This window comes from Oryctolagus cuniculus, chromosome 3, assembly GCF_964237555.1.
Source record: "Oryctolagus cuniculus chromosome 3, mOryCun1.1, whole genome shotgun sequence".
NCBI classification, from domain to species: domain Eukaryota; kingdom Metazoa; phylum Chordata; class Mammalia; order Lagomorpha; family Leporidae; genus Oryctolagus; species Oryctolagus cuniculus.
Window position 1 is genome coordinate 171,134,575 of NC_091434.1, and position 26,494 is coordinate 171,161,068.

At 50.6% G+C, this 26,494-nt stretch overlaps 1 protein-coding gene and 1 long non-coding RNA gene across 3 annotated transcripts in view; one reads left to right on the forward strand and one right to left on the reverse strand.

The window, feature by feature from the left end:
• LOC100342535 (solute carrier family 23 member 1) overlaps positions 1 to 3,561 on the reverse strand; it is a 70,373-nt gene extending 66,812 nt beyond the window's left edge. Inside the window, exon 1 of one of the 2 annotated variants that reach the window (XM_070071334.1) lies at positions 3,278 to 3,561. In XM_070071334.1, the coding sequence (XP_069927435.1) occupies positions 3,278 to 3,319 (42 nt within the window). In that variant the 5' untranslated portion in view covers positions 3,320 to 3,561. The remainder of the gene's footprint in view (positions 1 to 3,277) is intronic. The other variant, XM_008258149.4, reaches the window with a different exon arrangement.
• Positions 1,591 to 16,415, forward strand: LOC138849073 (uncharacterized). Its single transcript, XR_011387476.1, has 3 exons — positions 1,591 to 1,704; positions 8,753 to 10,489; positions 12,488 to 16,415. It is a non-coding gene; the product is annotated as an uncharacterized lncRNA (long non-coding RNA).
• The last annotated feature ends 10,079 nt before the right edge of the window (positions 16,416 to 26,494 follow it).

The window sequence follows — 26,494 nt, forward strand, 5'->3', positions numbered from 1 at the left end:
AGCCAGGACTCAAACTGGTGCTCTGATAGCATTGCAAACTGTGGCTTCACCCAGCGGGCCACGATGCCGGCCCCTAACCGCTCATCCTAATTCCTCCCCAGTCTATGCCTGCGGAGCCCACGTCACCGGTGACGGAGACAGCCGTCGGAGGAGAGCCCCATGCCACAGTGCAGGCCTGCTGCCCTGGGTCTACTGATCTAACCTCCTGCAGAACTGTGTTCTCTGTACCAAACCATGCATTCTCACTCGTCTCTGGCATCAGGCCCTGGAACGTAAAGCAGGTGTTTTGCTTCAGCTCATCTGTTTAGTGAGCATTTGCCGGTGCGGGAAGACATCCCTCACCCACTCCACCCCAGCCTTGATAGGTGAGGCCTCCCCTCCTCGGGGGCTCCGACAAACTTGTGAGCAAGTTACTATGGCCCCAAACATCCACCATATATTTCGCCACACAAAGGATCGCAAAGTCCCATATCTTCTCCATCTCCAGTGCTCACACGCAGTGAGCGCTCAGAGAACAAACGCATGCATTAATGACTGTAGAGAATTTTCCTAAGAAGCTGGTTGCAAGTCTTGGAAACCGCATGCTTATCCCAGTTAGGCTCCTGAAATGGAGACGTTTTGATGCTGCTTGGTATTTGGGTGCACATCAAAGAAATTTGCTTTTCCGAACTAGAGGCTGCAGGAGGTCGCTCTGGGCTCAAGGGCACTTACTGCAAGGGGTCAGCAAGCGTGGAGAGGAATCTACAGATCGGAGGAGAAAAGACACTGGGGGAGGGAGGAGAGACAGAGAGGGAGAGATTGAGTGACTGATCGGATCCTGGGCGGGCAACCACAGAAGTGCATGACAAGAGACACTGGGCGGATGTGACTGTCATGCCACGTTCAGAGCCTGTGGGCCTGGGACTCCACCTCCACGGCCTCTGCCCACCCAGGCAGCATGGCGGTGAGCATACTCGCAAGCGGAGCATGCGTGGTGTGCGTGCTGGCATCCCACCATGGGCGCCGCGACTGTTTGTGTGTCCTGTGAGCAACTTGACCGCACCTTGTCCACAGGGACGGTTTTTCAGGAAAGTGAGGCAGGGAAGCGCCAGGGCTGGGGAAGGCGTTGGCTCTCGCCTGCTCGCCTTTCCTCCTAGCAGAGCAGGAGTCAATCGCCAAGGCCATTTCCAGTCTGTCTTTCCATCAGGATGCGGGGGCCACTTCTATCCCCGGGGCATCCCATGCTGGGAGAAATCTGTGCAAGCGACACCCAGTGGCAGAAGAAAACCTTGGAGATCGTTTCTGGAGGAAGAATGACTTCAAGAAGCGCGCCCCCACGCTGAGCATCAGAGAAAGGGGGCAGGGGGCTGAACCTGTCTTCTGGTTTTGACTATCAATACATGACGCAATTCCACTATAAAGCTTGACGCAAAGGGGCACCCCCATGGCGCCTGGAGGTGCACAGAACTTCACAGTTCGCAAAGAACAGCCAGTGCATCCACTCGCCTGGTTCCTGGCACCTCCTTACTGCCTGCCACGGATAGACAGGAGGCCGGGGCTCAGTGAGGTGGCAGGGCTTGTCCAAGGTCAGGTTGCAAGTGGGAGGGTGGAACCGCCCCCTCTTCCCGTCTGCAGGTGCGCCGGTGCTTCCTGGGTCAGCTTCCCTGCTCTTGGCAGCAGACCGGCGGGCGGAGGAGGCAGCGGCTCCGTGCAGCCAGAGCAGCGGTGAGAGGCTGGGGCAGCCCTGCGGGGGGAGGGGGAAGGCAGTGGACACTGTCCTCGCTGCTGCCAGCTGCGGGGGAAGGGGCCTCTCCCCACTAGGCCAGGGCTGCAGACCTAAGCCAGTGTCCGCTTGGTCTCCCTGGCATTTGTAGGTGCCCAAAACAGGCTGGAGAGGGTGGCAGATGGGTCACTGTGACTGCATCTCTGGACCTCAGCCCCCGCAGGTGTGAAAGGAACGGCACGTGAAGTGGCTGACGCACGCTGGCTGTTTGGGATACTGTGCTCTCTCTGCCTCTCTCTCCCCCTGCCCCCCCTCCGGAAGGGGCCCGACAAGAGCGAGCAGAGTGCTGAGAGGGTAAGGAAGGAACACCCAGATTCCACAGAGACCCAGCAGGGGCCCCTCCTGCTGAGGGACCTGAGCCAGGATCAAGGCGCAGCTAGTTTAGACCAGGCCTCCATCTTGCAACTCGGGCCTGACCGGGCCCTGAACCCTGAGCCAAAAGCTCCGAAAAAAAGAAAATGAAACTCCCCTTGTGATAAACTCTCCTAGCAACAGCGATTAGCAGACAGCAGGGAAGTTCCAGGTGTCTTATCAGTTAAGGTGATTGATAGCATCCCGAAACCCTGCAGTTTGGCACGCGCACCCTAGCGGCTCAGACCCTGTACTTAGCCAATCATAGAATAACAAGTATTAATTTAAAATAGGAGCCTATCAGATGCTGTATAGCCAAACTTGTTTGTTCAACTGTATAAAAACCCTAACGACCTTCCTGTGGGGGCCGTCCATCCAGCCCAGCTGTGCCTGGTGCGGACGTCGGACCAAACTCGAGTTTGAGATAAAACTCTTGAGTTTGCATCAGCCTCAGCTCCTTGTGGTCTTTTTTTTTTTTTTTTTTTTTTTTTTTGGACAGGCAGAGTGGACAGTGAGAGAGAGAGACAGAGAGAAAGGTCTTCCTTTTGCCATTGGTTCACCCTCCAGTGGCCGCCGCGGCCGGTGCACCGCGCTGATCCGAAGGCAGGAGCCAGGTGCTTCTCCTGGTCTCCCATGGGGTGCAGGGCCCAAGCACTTGGGCCATCCTCCACTGCACTCCCGGGCCACAGCAGAGAGCTGGCCTGGAAGAGGGGCAACCGGGACAGAATCCGGCGCCCCGACTGGGACTAGAACCCGGTGGGCTGGCGCTGCTAAGTGGAGGATTAGCCTAGTGAGCCGCGGCGCCGGCTTCCTGGTGGTCTTAATTGGTGGGAATCGGACGCTTCGGGGACAGCACTGCCTTGCTAGCAAATCCAGGTCCCCCCCCCCCCCCGCCCCTGTGGTAGTCAGAGCCTGGCTTGAGGCTGCTGTGATGGTGACCTGAGCACCCAGGACACCAGGGAGCCAAGGCTGGGAGCAGCCCATCCTGAGACTCCAAGCCTAATCTACAAGACTCCCAGCCCTAATCCAGAGTGCGCCACTGCCTGTCGCTCAGAGAATGAATCGGGGTCTTAGACCCATGCCCCCACCCCGGCCCCCAGACCACCTTCCTGCCCCCCTCCCCTTCCCACCCCCATCCCCACCCCCACCCCCACCAGCACTCACCGAGGGGTTGGGAGGCTCCCAGCGGAGAACGGCAGAGTCCATGGCGACTCAGGGCCCTCTTCGGTCTTCTCCGAGGCAGCAGGACAAGAACACGGAAAAAAGGCCACTGCTGGCAGGAAGATTAACTTCTCAGGGCGCCTGACAGGGAGGGAGGGGCCCCGGGGCTCACCTGCCTGCTGCGGCCACCTAGGGGCGTTCAGCTGTGGCAAATGAGTCCTAATGTGGACGTCTGAGTAACCACGGGGAAGTTAATGATCCCCTGTGGCGCTGAGCAAGCAAAGCCGGGGACACAGCCTGCGAGGGTGCGGCCTGGCCCCACATTCTGGAACTCAGGTGCGGGGGTGGGGGGGAGGCCGGGGCAAAGATCTGGGCTCAACAGAGGCTTTTCCATTTCCTTTCCTTTTTTTTTTTTAAAGATACATCACCAAGTGATTATTAAAAAAAAAACCATACTTCTGGTAATTCTAATTTTTTTATTTATTTGAAAGGCAGAGTTATAGAGAAGCAGAGGCAGAGAGAGAGAGAGAGAGAGAGAGAGAGAGAGAGAGACGTCTTCCATATGGTGGTTCATTCCCCCGATGGCCACAACGGCTGGAGCTGCGCTGATCCAAAGCCAGGAGCCAGGAGCTTCTTCCAGGTCTCCCACACGGGTGCAGGGGCCCAAGGACTTGGGTCATCCTCTACTGCTTTCCCAGGGCATAGCAGAGAGCTGGACTGGAAGAGGAGCAGCTGGGACTAGAACCAGCACCCACATGGGATGCCGGCACTGCAGGCCAGGGCGTTAACCCACTGCGCCACAGCGCCGGCCCCTTTTCCGTTTTCTAAGCTGCAAACTGGTTGAGCTGGAAAGCAAATCGTTGCCAAAGTAGCCCAACCTGGCCTGGCCACTGAGATGCACGGGTGGGCGGTAAGCAGTACAAGGGCAGGGAGTGAGCCTGTGTCCGGGAGCAGCCGCTGAGATGCACAGGTCGGGCGGAAGCCTCAGTGGCTCAGGTGAGGGACGGAGGGAACGATGCCTCTGACCACAGCGTGCTTGTTCCCCTGAGAGTCAGAAACCGCTGTGCAGAGAGGCCCCGGAGGCTGAGTTTTGCTCTTACTTTGCACCGAGCACTTGAAAGGCCCTCCTCAAAAACCCTTGCTAAAGCCCTACTCCATCAAGTCAAGGACCGAGGGTGGTAGAATGTTCTGGAATGGGGGGGACTGGGTTCCCAGCTACTCGTGATAGTGGAATAACCCGGAATGGGGGAGGGGGAGCACTGGATCCCAAGGTTGAAGAAACGCATGGCAAGGCCCCCACGGAAGTCAGTGGGAGCTGGCCCAGAGGAAGCCATGAAAAAATGGGACAAGGAGATGTTTAAAGAGGGAGGAGCCAGATCTGGCCTGGGCTGTGACGGAAAAGCTGAGATCCAAAGAGTCAAGGGCGTGGCGGGTAAAGCTGCAGCTTCGGATCCCACAGGGGCGCCAATTCGAGCCCCAGATGCTCCACTTCCCACCCTCTGATGGCCTGGGGAAGCAGTAGAAGATGGCCCTACACCTTGGGGCCCTGCACCCATGTGGGTGACCCAGAAAAAGCTCCTGGCTCCTAGCTCCTGGCTTCAGATCCGCCCAGCTCCAGCTGTTGTGGCTATTTAGGGAAACAGTGGATGGAAAACCTCTCTCTCTCTCTCTCTCTCTCTCTCTCTCTCTCTCTCTCTCTCAGTGTATGTCTGCCTTTCAAATAGGAAATAAACCTTTTAAAACAGAAACAGAGTCAAATGCCCCCGAGTAGCTGGCCCTTCCTGAATAGTTCACTGTGTGTATTGTGCTGTATCTTAGACTTCACATCTTTATTTTACTAAGAAATTTGGGTGTTGCTGGGTTAAGCACTTTGCCTCAACATAACAGTAAATACAGGAGTTGAGAGTCAAACCCAGGTGGCCTTAGCCACAGCTCCAGGGGCAGGGGCATGAGCAAAGGTGCCCCAGGCCTGGGGGCCTGGAAGAGGGCAGGGCTCAGGGAGACAGACCCCGACTCAGATTCAGAAAGTGTGGCCACCGAGGACACGTGGCCCTCTGCTGATGGTGCCCAGGGCCCCGAGCTCACCTCAGAAGGGAGACTGTTGAGCTGAGAACACCACGTGTGGGCAGGTCACCAGGCAAGGATGGAGAGCCTGGTTCTCCGCAGGGAGGGGCACCAGAGCTGGGGTTTCCGGAAGACCTGACTGGCGGGGTCAGCAAGGGGAGCCAGTAGCTTTACCCACACCACTACTTTACCCTATGCCACAGCGCCAGCCCCCAGGAATTTGTTTTAAGAATATAGGTTTGGGCTGGCGCCGCGGCTCACTAGGCTCCTGCTATCGGATCAGCGCGGTGCGCCGGCCACAGCGTGCTGGCCACAGCGGCCATTGGAGGGTGAACCAACGGCAAAGGAAGACCTTTCTCTCTGTCTCTCTCTCTTACTGTCCACTCTGCCTGTCAAAACAAACAAACAAACAAAAAAAAAAAAAAGAAAAAAAAAAAAGAATATAGGTTCTTCGGGGCCAGCATTGTGGCTCAGCGGCTTAATGCCCTGGCCTGAAGTGCAGGCATCCCATGTGGGCGCCAGTTTGAGACTTAGCTGCTCCACTTCCAATCCAGCACTCTGCTGTGGCCTGGGAAAGTAGTGGAAGATGGCCAAAGTCCTTGGGCCCCTGCACCCGCGTGGGAGACCCGGAAGAAGCTCCTGGCTCCTGGCTTCGGATAAGCTCAGCTCTGGCCATTGCGGCCAATTAGGGAGTGAACCACCATATGGAAGACCTTTCTCTCTCTCTCTCTCTCTCTCTCTGCCTCTCCTCTCTGTGTATAACTCTGACTTTCAAATAAATAAATCTTAAACAAACAAACAAACAAACCTGAATATGGGTTTGTTAGGTAGGAAGTCAGAAATGAGCTTGTGTGTGTGACAAGGGCCTAAGGAATTGACATCCGTAGTGGTCCAGCATCCGCATCTCAAAGTCATCCCGATAACCTTCCGGGTGCAGCCTAGTATCTGCACTTCAAGGTCCTGCCTGGATCCTGATGACCTTCCAGGGGGTCCTGCCCCTTCTACCTGGCCTGATGAACACCCTTCCTCTAAGGCGGGGCAATACCAGCCAGGCTTCCCCTGTCTGATAACTTCAGGGGGAAAACTCAGAAAGGAATTTTTTGTATTTACACCCAACAAGTCCTTTGTTCGGGCGGAGAAGAAGGAGAGGGGGAGAGAAGAGGCGGGAGGCAAGACCCATCCCCTTAAAAGCCCCAGCCTAAATGTGCACTGTGCATTCTCTCTCGGGTCCTGTCTGGAGAGGTGCCCATCCGTTCTTATGGATGGCCCTACCCTAGTAAACCTCGCTACTTTGCTTTCCACTGCTCTCTGTCTCACACCTGAATTTTTTCTTGTGCGAAGACAAGGACCCTTTGCTTCTCCAGTAACAGGTTGTGGGGCTGGTGTTGTGATGTATCAGGTAAAGTTGCTGCCTGTGACACAGGCACCCTTATTGAAGGCGGTTCAAGTCCCAGCAGCTCCACTTCAGATCCAGCTCCCTGCTAATGGCCTGGGGAAGCAGCACAAGATGGCCCAAGTGTTTGGGCCCCTGCCATCCATGTAGGAGACCTGGAAGAAGCTCCTGGCTCCTGGCTTTGGCTTGGGCAATCCCTGGCCATTGTGTCCATCTGGGTGGATGGAAGACCTTTCTCTCTATCCCTCCCCCCCTCTATCTCTGTAACTCTAACACTCAAATAAATACATAAATTTTTCTAAGATAATGGTTCTCAAGGGGCCAGTGTTGTCACACAGATGGTTAAGTTGCTGCCTGTGACGCTGGCATCCCATATGTGTGCTGGTTGGAGTCCCAGCTGCTCCACTTCCAATCCAGCTCCTTGCTGATGGCACCTGGGAGAGCAGTAGAAAATGGTCCAAGTGCTTGGGCCCCTGCCACCCACAGGGGAGACCTGGATAGAGTTCCTGGCTCCTGGCTTCAGCCTGGCCCAGCCCTGGCTGTCACAGCCATTAGTGAGTGAACCAATGGATGGAAGATCTCTCTCTCTCTCCAATCTCTCCCTGTCCCTCCCTCTCTCTATCTCTGTCTTTCAAGTGAATAAATTTGCATTTTACAAGAATATGGGGGAGCCGGCGCCGTAGCTCAATAGGCTAATCTTCCGCCTTACAGCGCTGGCACACCGGGTTCTAGTCCAGGTCAGGGCGCCGGATTCTGTCCTGGTTGCCCCTCTTCCAGGCCAGCTCTCTGCTGTGGCCCGGGAAGGCAGTGGAGGATGGCCCAAGTGCTTGGGCCCTGCACCCCATGGGAGACCAGGAGAAGCACCTGGCTCCTGCCTTCGGATCAGCACGGTGCACCGGCCGCAGCGCGCCAGCCGTGGCGGCCATTGGAGGGTGAACCAACGGCAAAAGGAAGACCTTTCTCTCTGTCTCTCTCTCTCACTGTCCACTCTGCCTGTCAAAAAAAAAAAAAAAAAAAAAAAAAAAAGAATATGGGGAATCCTCGGGAACCCGTATCTTACTCAGACACCTGCAGGAATCAAAATGCTTCCATTGTGTTTTTGCACACACAACAGGCTGCATGTTTGTGTCTCTAAAATTCACATGTGAAATCCTAATCCCCAAGGCGATGATGGTATTGGGCAGTGGGGCCTTTGGGGTACAATTAGTTCTCTTAGCAGCAGATAGGGCCCTTAGGAAACAGGACCCAGAGGGCTCTCCAAGGTCCCCGGAGGGCTATCCATCCTCTTTCTACCCTGGGAGGGTACAAAAGTTGGTGCAGCCTTGGAGAGGGCCTGCACCAGGAGCCACCCACAGCGGCACCCTAATCTCGGACTTCCAGCCTCCAGAACCATGATAGATTTCTGTTGTTTGTAAGCCTCCCAGGCTGGGCTACAACACACCCCCTCAGAAGCCACAAACAGTACTGAACCCGGTGCTGTGATGGTTCCCATACATACACACCGATGATGAAGTTTAACTTACAAATTAAGAAGAAGAAAAGATTAACAGTAATAAACATAATAAAATAGAAAAGTTTTTTTAAAGATTTATTTGAAATGCAGAATGACACGGAGAAGACACACACACACACACACACACACATACACACTCACAGGGTTGGGGGAGAGAGAGAGAGAGAGATAGAGAGAGATCTTCCACTTTCATTACTTCCCAAATGACTGCAACAGCCATGGCTGGGCCAGCTGAAGCCAGGGGCCCCAAACTCCATCTGGGTGTCCCACAGGGGCCCAAATAGTTGAGCTAACTCCTGCTGTATCCTCAGATACATTATCAGGAGCTGGATTGGAAGTAGAGGAGCTGGGATTTGAACCAGCACTCAGATATGGGATGTGGGTGTCCCAAGCGGTCAGTTGATTCACTTCACTGATGCATGCCCCTGGAACAACTGTAACAATATACTGTCATAAAAGTTATATAATGTGGTCTCTCCCTCCCTCTCTCTCCCTTAACGTATCTCAGATTGTATTCACCCTCCCTGTGATGACGTGGTGATAACACAACCTCTACGTGATGAGACGGAGTGGTGCTGTGAGTGTCGTGATGAGATGGAGTGGTGCTGTGACAGCGTCATGATGAGACAGAGTGGCACTGTGACAGTGTTGTGATGAGACGGAGTGGCACTGTGACAGTGTGGTGATGAGACAAGTGGACTGTGTCACCATCGTGATGAGACGGAGTGGCACTGTGTCACCATCGTGATGAGATGGAGTGGCACTGTGACAGTGTCGTGATGAGACGGAGTGGCACTGTGACAGTGTGGTGATGAGACAAGTGGACTGTGTCACCATCGTGATGAGACGGAGTGGCACTGTGACAGCATCGTGATGAGATGGAGTGGCACTGTGACAGTGTCGTGATGAGACGGAGTGGCACTGTGACAGTGTGGTGATGAGACAGTGGACTGTGTCACCATCGTGATGAGACGGAGTGGCACTGTGACAGCATCGTGATGAGATGGAGTGGCACTGTGACAGTGTCGTGATGAGACGGAGTGGCACTGTGACAGTGTGGTGATGAGACAAGTGGACTGTGTCACCATCGTGATGAGACGGAGTGGCACTGTGACAGCATGGTGATGAGACGGAGTGGCACTGTGACAGCACAGTGATGAGACTGAGTGGCACTGTGATAGCATCGTGATGAGATGGAGTGGAACTGTGTCACCATTGTGATGAGACAAGTGGACTGTGTCACCATTGTGATGAGACGGAGTGGCGTTGTGACAGTGTGGTGATGAAATGGAGTGGCACTGTGACAGCATCGTGATGAGACAGAGTGGCGCTGTGGCAGCATCGGGCTACCCCCGAGGGCTGCTGCAACACTGAGACACTGCCACAGCTGACCTGACACCTGAGCCGGCTGCAGTGACTGACGGGAGGGTAGGGCATACAGCATCTACACTGAGCGAGGGGATGATACACGTCCCAGGCAGGACGGGGCAGGAGGACACAGATTTCATCACACCACTCAGAACTGAGTGCAATTTAAAACTTATGAATTGCTTCTTTCTGGAATTTTCCACATTATCGTTTTCAAACCATGGTTGACCGGGAAACTGAAACCATGGAAAGCCAAGGATGAAGGAGGGGGACCAGTGTATGGTTACAGCGACTCTAACCGGGACAAACCACAATGTATAATCCCCACTTTGAGGCGGTTCCTCCAGTCCATGGGCACACGGGGAGAGCACAAGCACGGGGCCTGTGCACCTGTGATCCACAAGGGGCTCTGCGTGTGCTGTCCTCACGGGGGTGTAGGCCAGGCTGGAAGGGGGACGGGTGGCTGTCTTGTGTAGGAGGGTAGGCGCCAAGAAACACGTGGGCAAGTCCACCTGCCCAGGGGCCGAGGAGAGGTCACTGAGCTCCCAGCTTTGCCACTCAGAGTCCGTTTCGCTCCCCCTTGTCTTTCCCTAGAGAAGCCTCCTGTCCTGCTGCCACCAGTCCACGCTCTTCAGGCAAAGCTTCCTCCGCCCCTGCGGCATGGACCAGCGAGGGATGTGCCAGCACCAGAGAGGCGCCGGGACGTGCGCTGGGCTTTGGGGAGAGGGGCAGCTCCTCCTTTCCATTAAACGCGAATGTCAGGGATGTTGCTGTACAACGCTGGCCGTCATCTCACCAGCACGTGGAGGCTGAGGACGGGGCTCGGTGAGGGGCACTGGGCCCCCCTGGCCCACAGGTCAAGCCAGGCGTATCGCCTGTAAGTTCTCTTTTTGCTTACCCCACTCATATCTGGGTTTCCTGTCACTTGCAACAACAATAACAAAAAACCCCATTCATGAACTTACACTTTTAAAAATGCTTATTTATTTTTTATTAACGAGAGAGAGAGAGAGAGAGAGAGAGACTGGCCACTAGGTTTTTGTGGCTTTTAAGTTTTATTCATATTTACGTGAAAGGCGAGTTACAGAGATAGATGGAGAGACACAGAGAAGGAGCTTCCACCTGCTGGTTTACTTCCCCAAAGGGCCAAAACAGCCTGGGCTGTGCCACGTGGAAGCCAGGATCCCAGAGCGTCTTCCAGGCCTCCCACATGTGTGACAAGAGCCCAAGCACTTGGGCCGTCTTCTACTGCTTTCCCAGGCCATTAGCAGGGAGCTGGGTAGGAAGGGGAGCAGCTGAGACTCAAATCAGCAGCCATTTGGGATGCCGGCACCACACAGTAGGCTTTACCTGTGTGGCCTCTGTTTAGTTGTTTGTGTGTGTGTGTACATGTGTGTGTACATGTGTGTGTGTGTGTGTTTAATTTTTAAAAATTTATTTGAGAAGCAGGCAGAGAGAAAAGACACACAGAGTTCCCATCCATTGGCTCACTCTCCAAATGCCAGGAACTGGCAACAGCCAGGCTGAAGTGGGGAGCCAAGAACTCAATCCAGGTTTCTCACGTGGGTGTCAAAGACACAACAGCTCCAGCCATCACCTGCTGTCTCCCAGAGTCTGCAGCAGCAGGAAACCAGAGCTGGAGCTGAGCAGTGACCTGGGCACTCCAGTGTGGGACACAGGCACCCTCATCAGCATTTTAACCACTAGGCTAACTTCCTGTCCCCAACAATGACTGGTGAATTACAAGAGTATCAAAAAATTTAAACAATGCTGACAAGCTCAACATGTGTTTCCTCAACAGAAATAATTGTCTAAAATGTAGCAAAAAAATCTAAGAGTTTTTGGGAAACAATTTAAAGACCATCTGTCTATATAGAAGACACTTGACCCACATGAATACCTAATTTCACATTCTCTTGGTGTGAAAAGTCAAGAAACCAACCTTAGCCATGAGGATGGGCTTTTGTAACATCTGAACGCGTCAGCAGAATTGCAGTTGTAGAATTTTGGCTTCAGATTCACAGAGCTGCTCACTTCACACTGATGAGCGCAGGTTGGCAAAGCATCCTCCAGTGGACGGTGGGCTTGATTTGTGACTCCCTGGTCCGCACAACGCCCATACTCACGCTTCATTGAATCGCAGTTGATAGAACAGGGGTTGGCACTCTGTGGCCAATGGGCCAAATCTGGCCCACTGCCTGCTTTTGTGAGTACAGTTTCATAGGCACTCAGCGACGTGCACACAGTTAGCCACTCTCCGTGGCGGCTGAACTGAAGACTGGGACAGTCCGCAAAGCCTCAAGCAATTACCACAGAGTCCTGTACAGATCCTTGTTCCAGAACACCGCTCCAAAAACGCATGTGTTTTCAGATACATTTTCTTTTTAGGGACACTTTTAGTTTCCCATAAAAACTGAGCAGAAAGAACAGATTTCCCTGCCCCCGCCCGATCAAAGCGCACTCCAGCAACTTGACCCCGCCTGGCGCATTCATTGCTGTTGCTGAATCGGCACAATTGCACCATTACCACCCAAGTTCAAAGTCCGTTGTTAACATAAGGGGTTCCCCCCCTCAAAAACGATAAAACACTCAATTTAGAAAGTCTTCCGCATACAGCTTCATCTTTATTATTAAGTAGCATTCAGTTTAGGTCCACACTGATACATAGAAGCAGCTAGTGTGACTATGTATTTTTTTAGAGCAATACTTCCTGCTCTTCAATGATACAGGCTCTGCTTTTCTCCTCCAGGGCTAAACATACTTTAGCTTTTCTTTGAACTCAGTCTGGCAGAATACAGACCTTGCTCCAGGGCTGCTAACAGGAACAGCCATACTAGGTAATTTGCCAACTATAATCTTTTGTGTCTGCTCTTAGATAACCAATGACTTCTGCTAATCCTCAGCAATTCTGGGAAGTAGAAGCCTAGACTAGGAGTGCCGGAAGGAACAGTGGAAGAAAGTCTGGCCCAGGGAAGACGGGAAGCTACTTGATCCAGTGTTACCATCTCAGTGAATGACACCAACGTCCCCCAGATCACCCACGCTACAGCCTGGGCGTCGTCCTTGTGAACTGTGCTACACATGCAGCTCCGGCCACCTTCTGCCAATTCCTCTGCCTAAATGTATTCACATGCGTCCAGTTTTCTCTAATGTTAGCAACTCGGTGAACTCATCTAAGCCGCCATCGGTGCTCCTCTTTGAATCTGCATCAGCTTCCCTGTGCGTCAGATCTCTTCGTCCGATTGGTTTTATGCGCAGAAGTCTGGATAGACACTTAAATCTGGTCCTGTTCTTTGCTTTTTCAAACCCTTCCTGGTCCCCCCCACCCCCCCATGCTCTGAAAATAAAAACAAATGAATCTTTTGTATGACCAACGGTCCCCTTCATGACTTAGCTCTGAGTCTCACTGCTCACCGCTCCCCTACCGTAACACACCGCAGGTATCTGACAAATGGTCGTGGGATTGACTCCGATCATCCAAGGTTACTCAGAAAGACTCAGCCTTGAATTTGTGACTCTGAGCTCTTGGGCCAGACCTTTGTCCAGAAAGAGGAAGCCCTCACGCGTCCAAGGTTCTGGCTACAAAACAACTGAGGATCTCTGCAGAGGTACTCCTTGGAGGGCTGTGGTGATGGCTCCAGTCGCTGAATCCCCACCGCCCACGTAGGAGGCTCAGGTTAAGTTCCTGACTCCCAGTTTCATCCTGGTGCAGCCCCAGCTGTTGTGGGCATCTGGGGACCCTCTGGAAATTGTAAATGCCTTGGCATCGAGGCAAAAGCAGAAGCACGCGACTAGGCCAGGGCCCAGGCTAGTGTCACTTTTTGTAAGAAGACCCTGCTGGCTGAGCTGTGGCTCAGGTCTCATTGTCCCTCCTGTCCCAGAAGCAGTCAGCAGCACCCTTTGCAAGGCTCTCCACACCTGGGCTGTCCCGACCTCTCAAGCTCTTGAATTCAGAGTTGGCTGTTTTCATGAACAGGGCGCCCTTCTCCTGAACACTGACAGGGAGATTGCCCTGCACCTAGAATGGCCATGAAATCACCAATAATTAGCTTTAAACTTGCCCCCAGACCAACCGCGGCTCTGGAAAACCCAGCCAGGACACTGAGTACACTCAAGAATCAGACAACGCGAATCCTACAGAAAAAGATTTGGAAGGTACAGAGGCAGAGGCAAACATATTGGGCAGAGCTGCATTTCTGCTTGGCTGTCATTCAGCTGGGTTGGGGGAGGGTGCATACACACACACACACACACACACACACATATATATACACAAAGGTGGGCTTTTGAAAAAATAGGGGGAGGTTATGGAAATGCATGAATGGGGGGTCATAGTGGTGCCGCACTTGCTGTTCCTGTTGAGTCACCCCAGTGTGAACCTGTTGCAGTGGCTCTCATCACAATTCCAAGGACAGAAATCAGCCTGTGTGTGTGAATGGGGCCCAAGGACAATAAAGCAGCTGCAGAAAGGCACGGATCAGTCTTGGAAACAGCCCAGGATCTTACACTACAACGTTCTGCTCGTACTCCAGTAACTTTATAGGTGATCCCAGCCTTCTCCCCAAAGACAATTCTCTCTGCCTGGCAGCAAGAGGGCTACCCAGTCTGATAACATTAGGTAATAAAACCTTTGGCAGCATTTCACCTATTTCACACCCAGCAAACTCTTTGTTCAGGAGACACAGGGTAGAGGAGAAATGGAGAGAAGACCTGAACTTAAATAAATCTTTAAACCTCCGTCTAAATGCAAACTGTACTCTCAACTCTCATTTCTCTGCTGAGATACCCACCTGGCCATCAGCTGTGTTTTCTCCATTAAACTTTGTAACCTTGCTGGATGTAACCCAGGCTGGATGTAGACTAGGAACTCTGTCTCAGATCCATCTGGAGAAGTGCCCGTCCATTCTGATGGATGCACTGTCTCGTTATTCCTGGCTGCTTTGCTCGCCAATACTCTCTGTCTCACCTTGGAATTTCCTTTCTTATGGGAAGATAAGAACCTCTGTTCCAGCCAACACCAGCAGGTGGCATTTTGCTGATTTACGGTTGATGACAATCTTTCTTCCCTAGCTGTTTCCTGGCAAATGAAGGCATTTTCTCACTCAACCCCCAGCCTGCCTGGCCAGTGGAAGGCAGAACAGATCTTCGTACCCACTGTCACCAGTGGGGCTGTACTGTAGTGTCACTGAGGGCATTTGGGATTCTGTGTGAAAGAATCCCTCCTGGAGCTTTCAGCCCAGACATCTGTGTTCTGAAACCTGGGGCTCAGAAGTGGGGTGGTCTTCCTTGGCATGAGTTCTCTTAATCTCAGCCAGTTCCTCTAAGTCTCCCTAAGGGTCCCCAGTGGCCAGGCCTCTGCCTTCTCACTTTCAGCCCCTGCATCAACAAGGCAGCCTCAGGTCACTCTCTGGCTCTGGGGCTGCCTTTTGGGGACTGAGTAGATGTCAGCTAACGGGAAGTGGAGCACTGACCTGTTCCTGGGGAGACAGAGCGGCCATTTGGATCCCAGAAGGTGAGTCTGTCCATACCACCTCCCTGGATGAAAGGGAGCCACGACAAGCTATCTCCCTCTATCATCTCACAAAGTCTTTCCCCCAGTAACTCCTGAGCCTTCCAAGGATGACTTGACAGAGCAGTGAGTGTCTCATTGATGACACCATCATCTTGGCTGGTGCCATCTTCCTCCCCTTTTGTTTCCTTCATAGGTAAGTCCCCTAGGACAGCTCTGCAGCTGTTTGTGCTATGTATGCACTCTGCACACGTGAAGCGGGGAGCCCCAGAGCCTGGGCACACTGAGCATGCACCAGCCCGGGCTGACCCTTTGGGTGGATGGGACTGAGCTCTGACTCTCCCTCTCCTTCTCTTTCTCAGGGTGCTCCCGCCCGTCTCCCAGCTCAGATATTGGCAGAAGATGATGTGGGTAGGATAGGGAGACACTAGAGTGGGGGAGTCCTGGCTACAGGTGCAGCCAGAAAGTTCCATCAGAGCTTCTCCACCCCAATCTCACTACTGGGACCAAGCAGGACACTGTGTGGTAAAGGAACATGAAGACTAAAACCTATGACTGGGCTCAGCCAGCATTCTTCATATGGGTGGTCCTTTAATTTATCACCCTGCAGCCTGCTGAAGACTCAAGTGACAAAGAAGCAGGGTAGCAGTGACACCCAGTGGAGAAGTAGAAACCAGCTCACATCCACCAAGAGAAGAGACAAGAGTCAGCCATTCCTCCGCTTGGCCACAATACTGAACACACCTCCCTCCTAGACTAGGCCTGGGTGCTGTCCATGGTGCTGAAACCCTAGAGTGGGCGGTAAGCCAGGTTGTGTCAGGCTGAGATGGCAGGGCCTGACATGGGACATCAGCTGCAAGGACTGTTTCTCTGCTTCAAGAGTCAATTTCTGGCCTTTATCAAAGGGTCCATTCCCACTTTATGCTCCAAGGAGAGAGCAAAGGTACCATTCTCAATATACAAAGTCATGTCAATTTAGAAACCCAAAAGAGGGCATCAGCGTTGAGGCTTTATTCAAGCATGCCCTTCATTTTTTAAAAGGTTTTTTTATTTATTCATTTGAAAGCCAGAGTTACAGAGAGACAAGGATAGGCAGAGAGAGATCTTCCATACACTGGTTCATTCTCCAAATGGCTACAACAGGCCGAAGGCTGGGCCAGGCTGAAGGCAGGAGCCAGGAGCTTCATCTAGGTCTCTCACATTGGTTCAGGGGCCCAAGCCCTTGCGCTATCCTCTTCTGCTTTTCCAGGCACAGTAAGAGGGAGCTGGATTGGAAGTAGAGCAGCTGGGACTTGAACCAGTGCCCATATGAGATGCTGGCATTGCAGGTAACAGCTTAATTGGTAATGCCACAACTCCGGCCTCAAGTATACCCTTTAAATGGGCATCCCTTGCTTCCAGCCATCCACCCATGTATCCATAAAAGTTGATGGTATATCACAGTGGACAAAACCAGATACTGCCCTCATGGAATCTGTCATCTAGTGGAGGAGACAGATATTAATCAAATACTTGTACAGATCAATACATAACTTCACTGTGATGACTGCCATGGAGGAGAAACGAACAGTGCTGTCAGAACTTATTACAAGAAACTTCAGCCTAGCCAGGACTGCTCCATCAGCCATCTGTTCAGTCTTCTCTGTCATCCCTGGGGTCCAATTCCAACTTTTTCTAGCTGGGGGTTGGCAAGTACAAGTCATCTACTTGGGGTTCAGCCCAAATTCAGGTACTGTAAATGGTCTCACTCTCATCAGAAAGGACTTTCTTTCCTTCCTTCCTTCTCTCTCCCTTCCTTCATCCCTTCCTTTTTCTAATGAATTTATTTCTTTATTTGGAAGAGTTACAGAGAAAGAGAGGGACAGACAGAGACAAACACAAAGAGAGATCTTCCATCCAACTGGTTTAGTTCCCCAGAGGCTGCAACTGCCAGGGCTGGGCCAGGCCAAGCCAGAAGCCAGGAGCTTCATCTGAGTCTCCCACATAGGTGGATGGTGGGGGCCCACGCATTTGGGCCATCTTCTCCTCCTTTTTCCAGGCCATTAGCAGGGAGCTGGACCAGAAGTGGAAGAGCCGGGGCAGGAACCTGTGCCCAAATGGGATGCTGGTGTTGCAGGCGGTGGCTTTACCTGCTACACCACAACACCAGCCCCCAGAGACCTTTCTAAGTCATCATAGCTGGGTTCTTAAGAGCTGCACTTAAAGAAGAGAACCTTATTAGAAGACAGAGTGCACTGCCAGGGCCAGTGAGGAACTGGCTGGCTGTCTTTGCCTATACATTTCTAGTAAGAGGACAGCCTGTGTGCTATGAGCAGGCGTGATTGGAGACAGCACCACTCTTAGACTGCACCTACAGCACGTGCAGGGCTTGAGGCACAAGTGCAGATGGAGGGCTGCAAGCCACACTTCTCCTTATTGAAAGGCACTCAACCAAGACAACACACTGTGACACGGACACGCTCAACCTCCAGCCCTGACACAGACACCTTCAGAACCTGGTAGCCATTTGCATTAAAAGTTGAGACAGGTGTTGCCCGGCGTGTGCTTCCTAGCGATGTGCATCCGTGGCAGGGGCTCCCATAGACGACGCCACGCCAGCAATTCCCAACTGGCAAAGACTCCCTACTCGGTGTGAGCCTGAACCTGGATCCCAGGTCCCCCCGGGCTCTACCAAGCCCCACCTACCTCTCCACCCCTCTTTTGTACTGACAGAGGAAGCCTACAAACAGGCTAGAGAGAGTGGACAGGTGAGGAGAAATGGGAGATGGTCTCCTGGGTGTTGGGTGAAGAGATAGTAACTGTGTGTGGACGTGCAGGCCTCTGGCCCACAGGACAAAAGGCTCACATTCCTCCCCCAGCAGAAGCTGGCTCAGGCACCAGCTGTTCACATCCCAAAGAGCAGTGTCTCACGAAGGAGCGTGCTCCATTTCCGTCCATTTCCTTCTCCTGCCTACTCTTTTTTTTTTTTTTTTTTTTTTTTTTTTTTTTTTTTTTTTGACAGGCAGAGTTAGACAGTGAGAGGGAGAGAGACAGAGAGACAGAGAGAAAGGTCTTCCTTCTGTTGGTTCACTCCCCAAATGGCCACTACGGCCGGCGCGCTGCGCCGATCTGAGCCAGGAACCAGGTGCTTCCTCCTGGTCTCCCATGGGGTGCAGGGCCCAAGCACTTGGGCCATCCTCCACTGCCTTCCCAGGCCACAGCAGAGAGCTGGACTGGAAGAGGAACAACCGGGACAGAATCCGGCACCCTGACCGGGACTAGAACCCGGGGTGCCAGCGCTGCAGACAGAGGATTAGCCAAGTGAGCTGTGGTGCCAGCCATCTCCTTCCTACGCTTTCTCTTTACCTTGCTCCACTCTCCAACTGCTTCCGTACACGCTTTTCACGCCGCTGGACTTGCCTTAGTTCATCCCAAACTTAACCACTGGCAGTATCCACCCATTCAAAACTGAACTTCAGAAAACCTAGCTGGATCCCAGCTAAATATGAAAAGAAAATGAAAAAGACGTGATGCAAACTGGCCATGATAATGGATACGAAAATGGAAATCCTTCGCAGTTTTCCATTGAGATGTCATCTGATCCGAGAGCAGACGTACCAAGAAGTCGATTTTTCTGAATCTGTGCCAGAGCCTGCTCCAGGGAGCTGTTCTCTCGGTCTGTGCCTCAGCCCGGCGCCTTGGACGAACACCCGTGTGGTTCGTGGTGAACAGTGAAGATCTGAATGGGAAATGTGCCAGCCCTCTCATCACTCCTGGCAGATTTCTTAATTAACTTGCTGATATTGTCACTGCTTTGGAGTGGAGCCCTTCCTACGCTATTTTTAGGGGCTTGTGCTAGGAACCCACCTGCCACCTAGCCAGTCTGTCCTGGTGAGTGATGAAAGTGGGCACCACTGATCCCACAGGATGTGAGGCATCCAGCCGACTCTCTCCCCATCTCTTTAGGGCTCTCAGCCCCGATGTGTTCCTTCCACCTTTCTTACCCCAGAGTTTCCACATCAGCTCTTGGCCTTAAACAGTCCATCAACCAATACCATAGCCCTAAGTAATCAGCCTAGGAAAGGGGCTTAATAGATTGAGCTAAGCCATGAGGCCTTGCAGCTCTGTAGGGAAGAGGACTGAGTAGCAACCGGTGCCAATGTCGGAGTGGACCGGCAAGTGGACCGGAGTGCACCTGTGGCCTTGGCCAACCACCTGGCACACAGACGCCATAGTCACAGGCATTGCAGTAGGAATGTGCCAGCATAAGACTCTAAGAGAACTTTCAGGCTCTCTACTCCAAACCCCTCGTTTTATAGAGGAGGAAATCCAGAAAAGCAAAATGACATAATCTATTCAGTAATTACTCAGTGGGTAGAGGCTAAACAGGAGTTCAGGTTGTCTAACACTCAGTGTATCACAGTTCAACAAAGCCACTGGTACATAAAGTTTAAGTCCCAGTGAGACACGGGGTGTTTGGCTTCTGGGAGAAGCTCCTGGCTCCTGGCTTCCGCCTGGCCCAGTGCTGGTCATTGCAACCACCTGGAGAGTGAACCAGTGGATAGAAAATCTCTGTCTCTCCCTCTCTCTGTAATTCTGACTTTCAATTAAATAAATATTTTTTAAAAATTAAAGAAAATCTGCTCTCAGTATGGTCACCAGTGATCAACTGTCAAATTCCATAGTTACTGTTGTGAATGTCTTAGAAAGTATCCCCTCCCATGGGGCCGGTGCTGGGGGGTAGTAGGCTAAGCCTCCACCTGTGGCACCAGCATCCCACATGGGCGCCAGTTAGAGTCCCAGCTGCTCCACTTCAGATCCAGCTCTCTGCTATGGCCTGGGAAAGCAGTAGAAGATGGTCCAAGTGCTTAGGTCCCTGCACCCATGCGGGAGACCCAGAAGTAGTTCCTGGTTCCTGGCTTTGGATTAGCTCAGCTCCAGCTGTTGCGGCCATTTGGGGAATGAACCAGCAGATGGAAGACTTCTCTCTCTCTCTCTCTCTCTCTCTCTCTCTCTCTCTACCTCTGCCTCTGCCTCTTAAATAAATAAATAAGATCTTTAAAATAAAAAGTGCTATGTTTAATATCAGTCTGATTACTTGCCAGGGAAGATTTGTGCTTTTAAAAAACTTTTGTTTGGGGCTGGCACTGTGGTATACATAGTCAAGCCACCACCTGCAATGCCTGCATCCTGTATGGGCACCGGTTTGAGCCCTGGCTGTTGCACTTCTGATATAGCTCCCTGCTATTGCACCCGGGAAAGTAGTGGAAATGGCCCAAGTGCTTGGGCCCCTGCACCCATGCGGGAGACCTGGATGGAATTCCAAGCTCTTGGCTTTGGCCCATCCCAGCTCTAGCTGCTGCAGCCATTTGGGGAGTGAACCAGTGGATGGAAGATCTGTCTCTCTCTCCCTTTCTCTCTCTCTCTGTAACTCTACTTTTTGTTTTTTTTTTTAAAGATTTATTTATTTATTTATTTGAAAGTCAGAGTTACACAGAGAGGGCAGGAGAGGCCAACAGAGAGAGAGAGAGAGTTCTTCCATCTGATGGTTCACTCCCCAATTGGCCACAACGGCTGGAGATGCACCAATCCAAAGTCAGGAGCCAGGAGCCTCCTCCTGGTCTCCCTGGCAGGTGCAGGGGCCCAAGGACTTGGACCATCTTCTACTGCTTTCCCAGGCCATAGTAGAGAGCAGGATCAGAAGTGGAGCAGCCAGGACTCAAACCAGCACACATAGAGAATGCCAGCACAGCAGGTGGCAGCTTTACCCGCTATGCCACAGAGCCAGCCCCCAATAACTCTGCTTGTTAAATAAATAAATCTTTTATAAAAATAAATAAAAATTATTTTTGCTTGAGAGGCAGAGAGAGAGAGAGAGAGAGAGAGCGCAATCTCACATCTGCTGGTTTACTCCCCAAATGTGCACAATGGTTAGTCCTCAGTGAAGAGAAGTCTTTGACAGCTCTAGCTGTCTAGGAGGGTTTAATGAGGGCCAGCACCATGGCGCAGTAGGTTAATCCTCCACCTGCAGTGCTGGCATCCCATATGGGTGCCAGTTCTAGTCCCAGCTGCTCCTCTTCCCACCCAGCTCTCTGTTATGGCCTGGGAAAGCAGTGAAAGATGGCTCAAGTGCTTGGGCCCTGCACCTATGCGTGAGACCCTGAAGCACCTGGCTCCTGGCTTCAGATCTTTACAGCTCTGGCCATTGGCGGCCATTTGGGGAGTGAACCAGCAGATGGAAGATCTTTCTCTCTGTCTCTTCCTCTCTTTGTCTGTAACTCTACCTGTCAAATAAATTAAGAAGCAGAGAATTTGGGGTTCAAACACAGGCAAAAAAGAAAAAGAGGGTTTGGTGAAAGGTTGGAATAAGAACCATTATGTAATGGAACAAAGCAAAGCCTTCACCAACAAGGTTGTCAACCAAATGCTGCTACAGGGATATACTCTGCTCCCCACCCAGGAGACAGCGCCCCATGCCAGCAGAGAAGTAGCAGAGACGTCATCCCACGTCAGCAGGAAGTAGCTCTAAAGACAGATCACCATCCCTCCACCCTTCCTGGACTTTTGGGGCTAATGTAATCCCATACAACTCGTGCTTTATAAAAAACAAAAGGGGGGGGGGTCCCGGCGCTGTGGCTCACTTGGCTAATCCTCAGCCTGCGGCCTCGGCATCCTATATGGGTGCCAGATTCTGGTCCCGGTTGCTCCTCTTCCAGTCCAGCTCTCTGCTGTGGCCCAGGAAGGCAGTGGAGGATGGCCCAAGTGCTTGGGCCCCTGCACCTGTGTGGGAGACCAGGAAGAAGTACCTGGCTCCTGGCTTCAGATTGGCATAGCTCCGGCCGTGGCAGCCATTTGGGGAGTGAACCAACAGAAGGAAGACCTTTCTGTCTCTCTCTCTCTCTCACTGTCTAACTCTATCTGTCAAATAAACAAATAAATAAATAAATAATTTAAAAATAAAAAAAAATTTAAAAGGGGGGGGGAATGTTAGTAAAATGGTACAGTCCTATTTGTGGCGTGATCTACGCTTGGGACACCATCCTAGGCTCTAGCCCCTCCAACCCCCGCCACCATTGCTGGCAGCCAGGTGACCACATGGCCCAACCACCGGTGTCGCTCCACCCTAATGGGATTCGCTGCTCCTACTTCCCTGCTAGCCCCCCAGCAAAGATTTAACAGGACCTGTTCCTGAACACATGCTCTCTTGATCTCTCCCTCTTATTCTCTCCCCCTCTCTCCCTCCCCGCCCTCATCGGGCTTCCCTCATCAGACAATAAACCTTTCCTCTAAAAATAAAATAAAATAAAATAACCATTTGGTCCCAAAGTGGGAGATAATGAACATGCAAACCTGCTTCTCCCTGGAGTATTATTAGTGGTGGACACCAAACTGTTATGGTAACATATGATGTCGAATGAAGTTTGCTTAAAACATTCACATGGCTAACAGCTCTATATTTGTTCACTATCATCTATGTTTGTTTCATTTCCTGCCACATCATGTTGTCTTACTTCCTTACATACTGCTTTATTATATTTCATCAACTAAAGGTGTTTTCTCCATAAACTGAACTAGGTAACCACAAAATTTCCACAAAATTTTTCACAAACTTTTTACACCCTATTTAAAAGTTTTAAGGACTGTTCAGCTATTATTCCGATGAGTCAATTTGTAAAAAGACAGTGTGTGATGAGGCTGACAGATGCCATGAGATGGGTGAATCAGCTGGGGTGTTCTCACTGATAACACATAGTGGGTGTGCGTTCATTACAGCTATGTCTCTGCCAAGGTGGAGCCACTCTAATGAGTGAGTTTTGTCTTGTATCTAAAGTTGGTACATGGGGCCAGCGCTGTGGTGTAGGGGTTAAAGTCGCCACCTGCAGAGCCAGCATTCCACGTGGGCACTGGTTCGAGTCCGGGCTGCTCCTCTTCCAAGCCAGCTCTCTACTATGGCCTGGGAAAGCAGTAGAAGATGGCCTAAGTCCTTGGGCCCCTGCACCCATGTGGGAGAATCGGAAGAATCTCCTGGCTCCTGGCTTTAGATCAGCGCAGCTCCAGCTGTTGTGGCCATCTGGGCAGTGAACCAGCAGATGGAAGACCTCTTTTTCTCTCTGCCTCTGTTTCTCTCTCTTTCAAATAAATAAATAAATCTTTTAAAAAAAAATAAAGTCAATACAAGTGTATGTTTAAACTGCAAGGTTTTTACTTGCTGGAGAATCTATATAGTGATTTGACTTCTGATTGTTTATAGGTTTTATAAATTTTAGAATCAATTTCTCTGTGTTCTTTAGATTTATTTTATTTATTTGAAAGGCAGAGTCACAGAGAGAAGTAGAGACAGAGACAGAGAGAGAGAGAGAGGTCTTCCATCCAGTGGTTCACTCCCCAAATGGCTGCAATGACCCAGGCAGGGCCAGGCTGAAGCCAAGAGCTTCCTCTGGGTCTCCCACATCGGGGCAAGAGCCCAAGCATTTGGGTCATCCTCTGCAGCTTTCCCAGACCATTGGCAGGGAGCTGGATCGGAAGTGGAGCAGCCCGGACTCTAACTGGCACCCATATGGGATGCTGGTGCTGCAGACCCGGGCTTCAACCCGCTGAGCCATAGCGCTGGCCCCAATTTTTCTTTAAGGTGGCTCAGATTTTTCAACTCTTGTGTACATAAAATTGAGTTGAAGTTCATTGTGCCTTTTTTTCTTTATCCAAATTTTGAGTTAAAACTTCATATGGTAATTGCATCATGTTCAAACATGCTCGACTAAATTTTTGAAACTTCGTCGTGTTCACTAAAAGTAGGAATAACAAAGTCAACACAAACTAAGGTCACAAAGTTCAGTGAAACCCTTGAAGTCCAAATCTTTTCTTTTTTTTTTTTTTTAAGATTTATTTATTTATTTGAAAGTCAGAGGTACACAGAGAGAGGAGAGGCAGAGAGAGAGAGAGAGACATCTTCCATCCACTGGTTCACTCCCTAGATGGCCAGAGTTGTGCCAATCCAAAGCCAGGACCCAGGAGCTTCTTCTGGGTCTCCCATGTGGGTGCAGGGGCCCAAGGACTTGGGCCTCTTCTACTGTTTTCCCAGGCCATAGCAGAGAGCCAGATCAAAGAGGAGCAGCCGGGACTTGAACCGGCTCCCATATGGGGCGCTTCAGGCCACAGCACCGGCCCCTCCAAATCTTGATATTGTGAACTGCACCCTTTCTAGCTTAGTTTCCTCTGGATTCTCCACACTTAATTGACACTTAGCTTTTACATTTTGCACACACTGAGGTTAAAATTGGGCCTCTGCTGTGACAATTCCTATTCTTGGGTGTTAAGTGCAAACTAACATTAGTGAATACTAGCATCAAGTGGTGCAGACGCGAGTATGCATTTGCTTGATTCCATTTGTTGCGACCTCACCAGTTTTGAATTGGAATTGCACCATTTTGTTGATAAGGAAATTGCACTTTAAAGTTTTCAAAACAATGTTTAAAAAATGCATTGTTTTTGTTTATTTTAAACTCAGTCAAAAAAGACTAAAATGTTCTTTCAAAGAGGCATCCAAATGTATTCCTAATTTTGTATATGGACTTAAGTTTTGTAACCAATTAAAAAAAAAGCTGCTATTAAATTTGATTTTTTTTTTTTTAAAAAGTGTGTGCTCTCTGGCAAAAGATCTCTGCGAGTGAGATCCCAGTGGAAAGAACAGGTCATCAAAGAAGGAGGTACCTTTCTCTGAAGGGAGGAGAGAACCTCCACTTTGACTATGACCTTGTCTAAACAAGATAAGAGTTGGAGAACTCAAGGGGCTTCCATAGCCTTGGAGACTCATGACTGGTGCATAGGGAGACTACTGATGCCATAGACAGGAGTGTCAATTGGTAAAGTCAACAACAGGAGTCACTGTGCACTTACTCCTCATGTAGGATCTCTGTCCTTAATGTGCTGTGTATTGAGATTTAATGCTATAACGAGTACTCAAACAATATATTTCACTTTGTGTTTCTATGGGGGTGCAAACTGTTGAAATCTTTACTTAATGTATACTAAACTGATCCTCTGCAAAAAAAAAAAAAAAAAAAAAAAAAGAAATTATCAACTCCCAACTTGACTCTCACTGGGATTAAACATGACAATAGGTCTGATCTGATTTCATCTTCATTTAAAAAAAAATCATCTATTATTTTTCACTTTATGTTTCTGTGTGAGAGCAAACTGTTGAAATCCTTACTTAATGTATACTAAGCTGATCTTCTGTATATTAAGATAATTGAAAATGAATCTTGATGTGAATGGAAGGGGAGAGGGAGTGGGAAAGGGGAGGGTAGTGGGTGGGAGGGACGGTATGTGGGGGAAGCCATTGTAATCCATAAATCGTACTTTGGAAATTTATATTCATTAAATAAAAATTAAAAATAATTAATTAATTAATTAATTAATAATAAAAAAAAGTGTGTGCTTTCTTGTGGTACCACAATGGCTAACAGAGTAGCAGATTACCAACAAACAAGGTACTGGGAATGAACTTTCCTAGCCTTCTTTTTGAAAAACCCAATATTTTAAAAATATCATTCATGCACAAAATTGCACTCCATGGAATTCAAACTATATCCCCTTAGGAAGTTTCAAGTTTTCTGAAACGAGATTAATTACTGCAAGGGGGAGATGGGGGCGGGGCCTCTTCTGGGCTGTAAATCACTGGTGCCACATACAGCGTAGCTGCCCCCTCTCCTCAGGCCTGCAAACAGCCGTCCCAGCCACGCTCCCGGAAACCTCATTCGGTTTGTTTGAAACTCAATTTTACATCCTTTCTAATTGACAGAGGATGACTGTATATATCTAGGAGGTACCATATCCTGCTACGATATACGTGTGGACATTACGGAATGATGAGATCAACCTAATCAAACACATCATCTCGTATAGTGATCACTCCTTCATGGTGAGAACGATTAAAATCTACGCTTTCGGTGATTTTGAAAAGTGCACATTATTATTAACAGTAGTTACCATAATGGATAATAGACCACCAGACCTGCTTCCCCTGCCTAACAGGAACTTGTTTCTCACCCAGCCAGCCCCACCACTCTGCTCAACACCATCTGACTATCTCCACGAGCCCCACACGTGAGACGGTCCATTCACTTTTTAACCCACTGGCTCTGCGCTTCTGTGTTCCCTCTGGAAAAGTGATCAATGACTTCCCAGTTCCAGACGCGCCGTTGCATTCCTTCTCCTCCTACACTGCGTTTGATATCGTTAACAGTGATGCTTTTCTCTCTCAGCTCCCTTAAGATATTACACTTTTCCTGATCCTTTCCTTCTGTATCTTCTCCGTCTCGCTAGTTGATGTTCTCCAAGGTCCCATTTATGGCCCTTTGCCCCCATCCCACTCCTCCCTATATGATCTCAGTT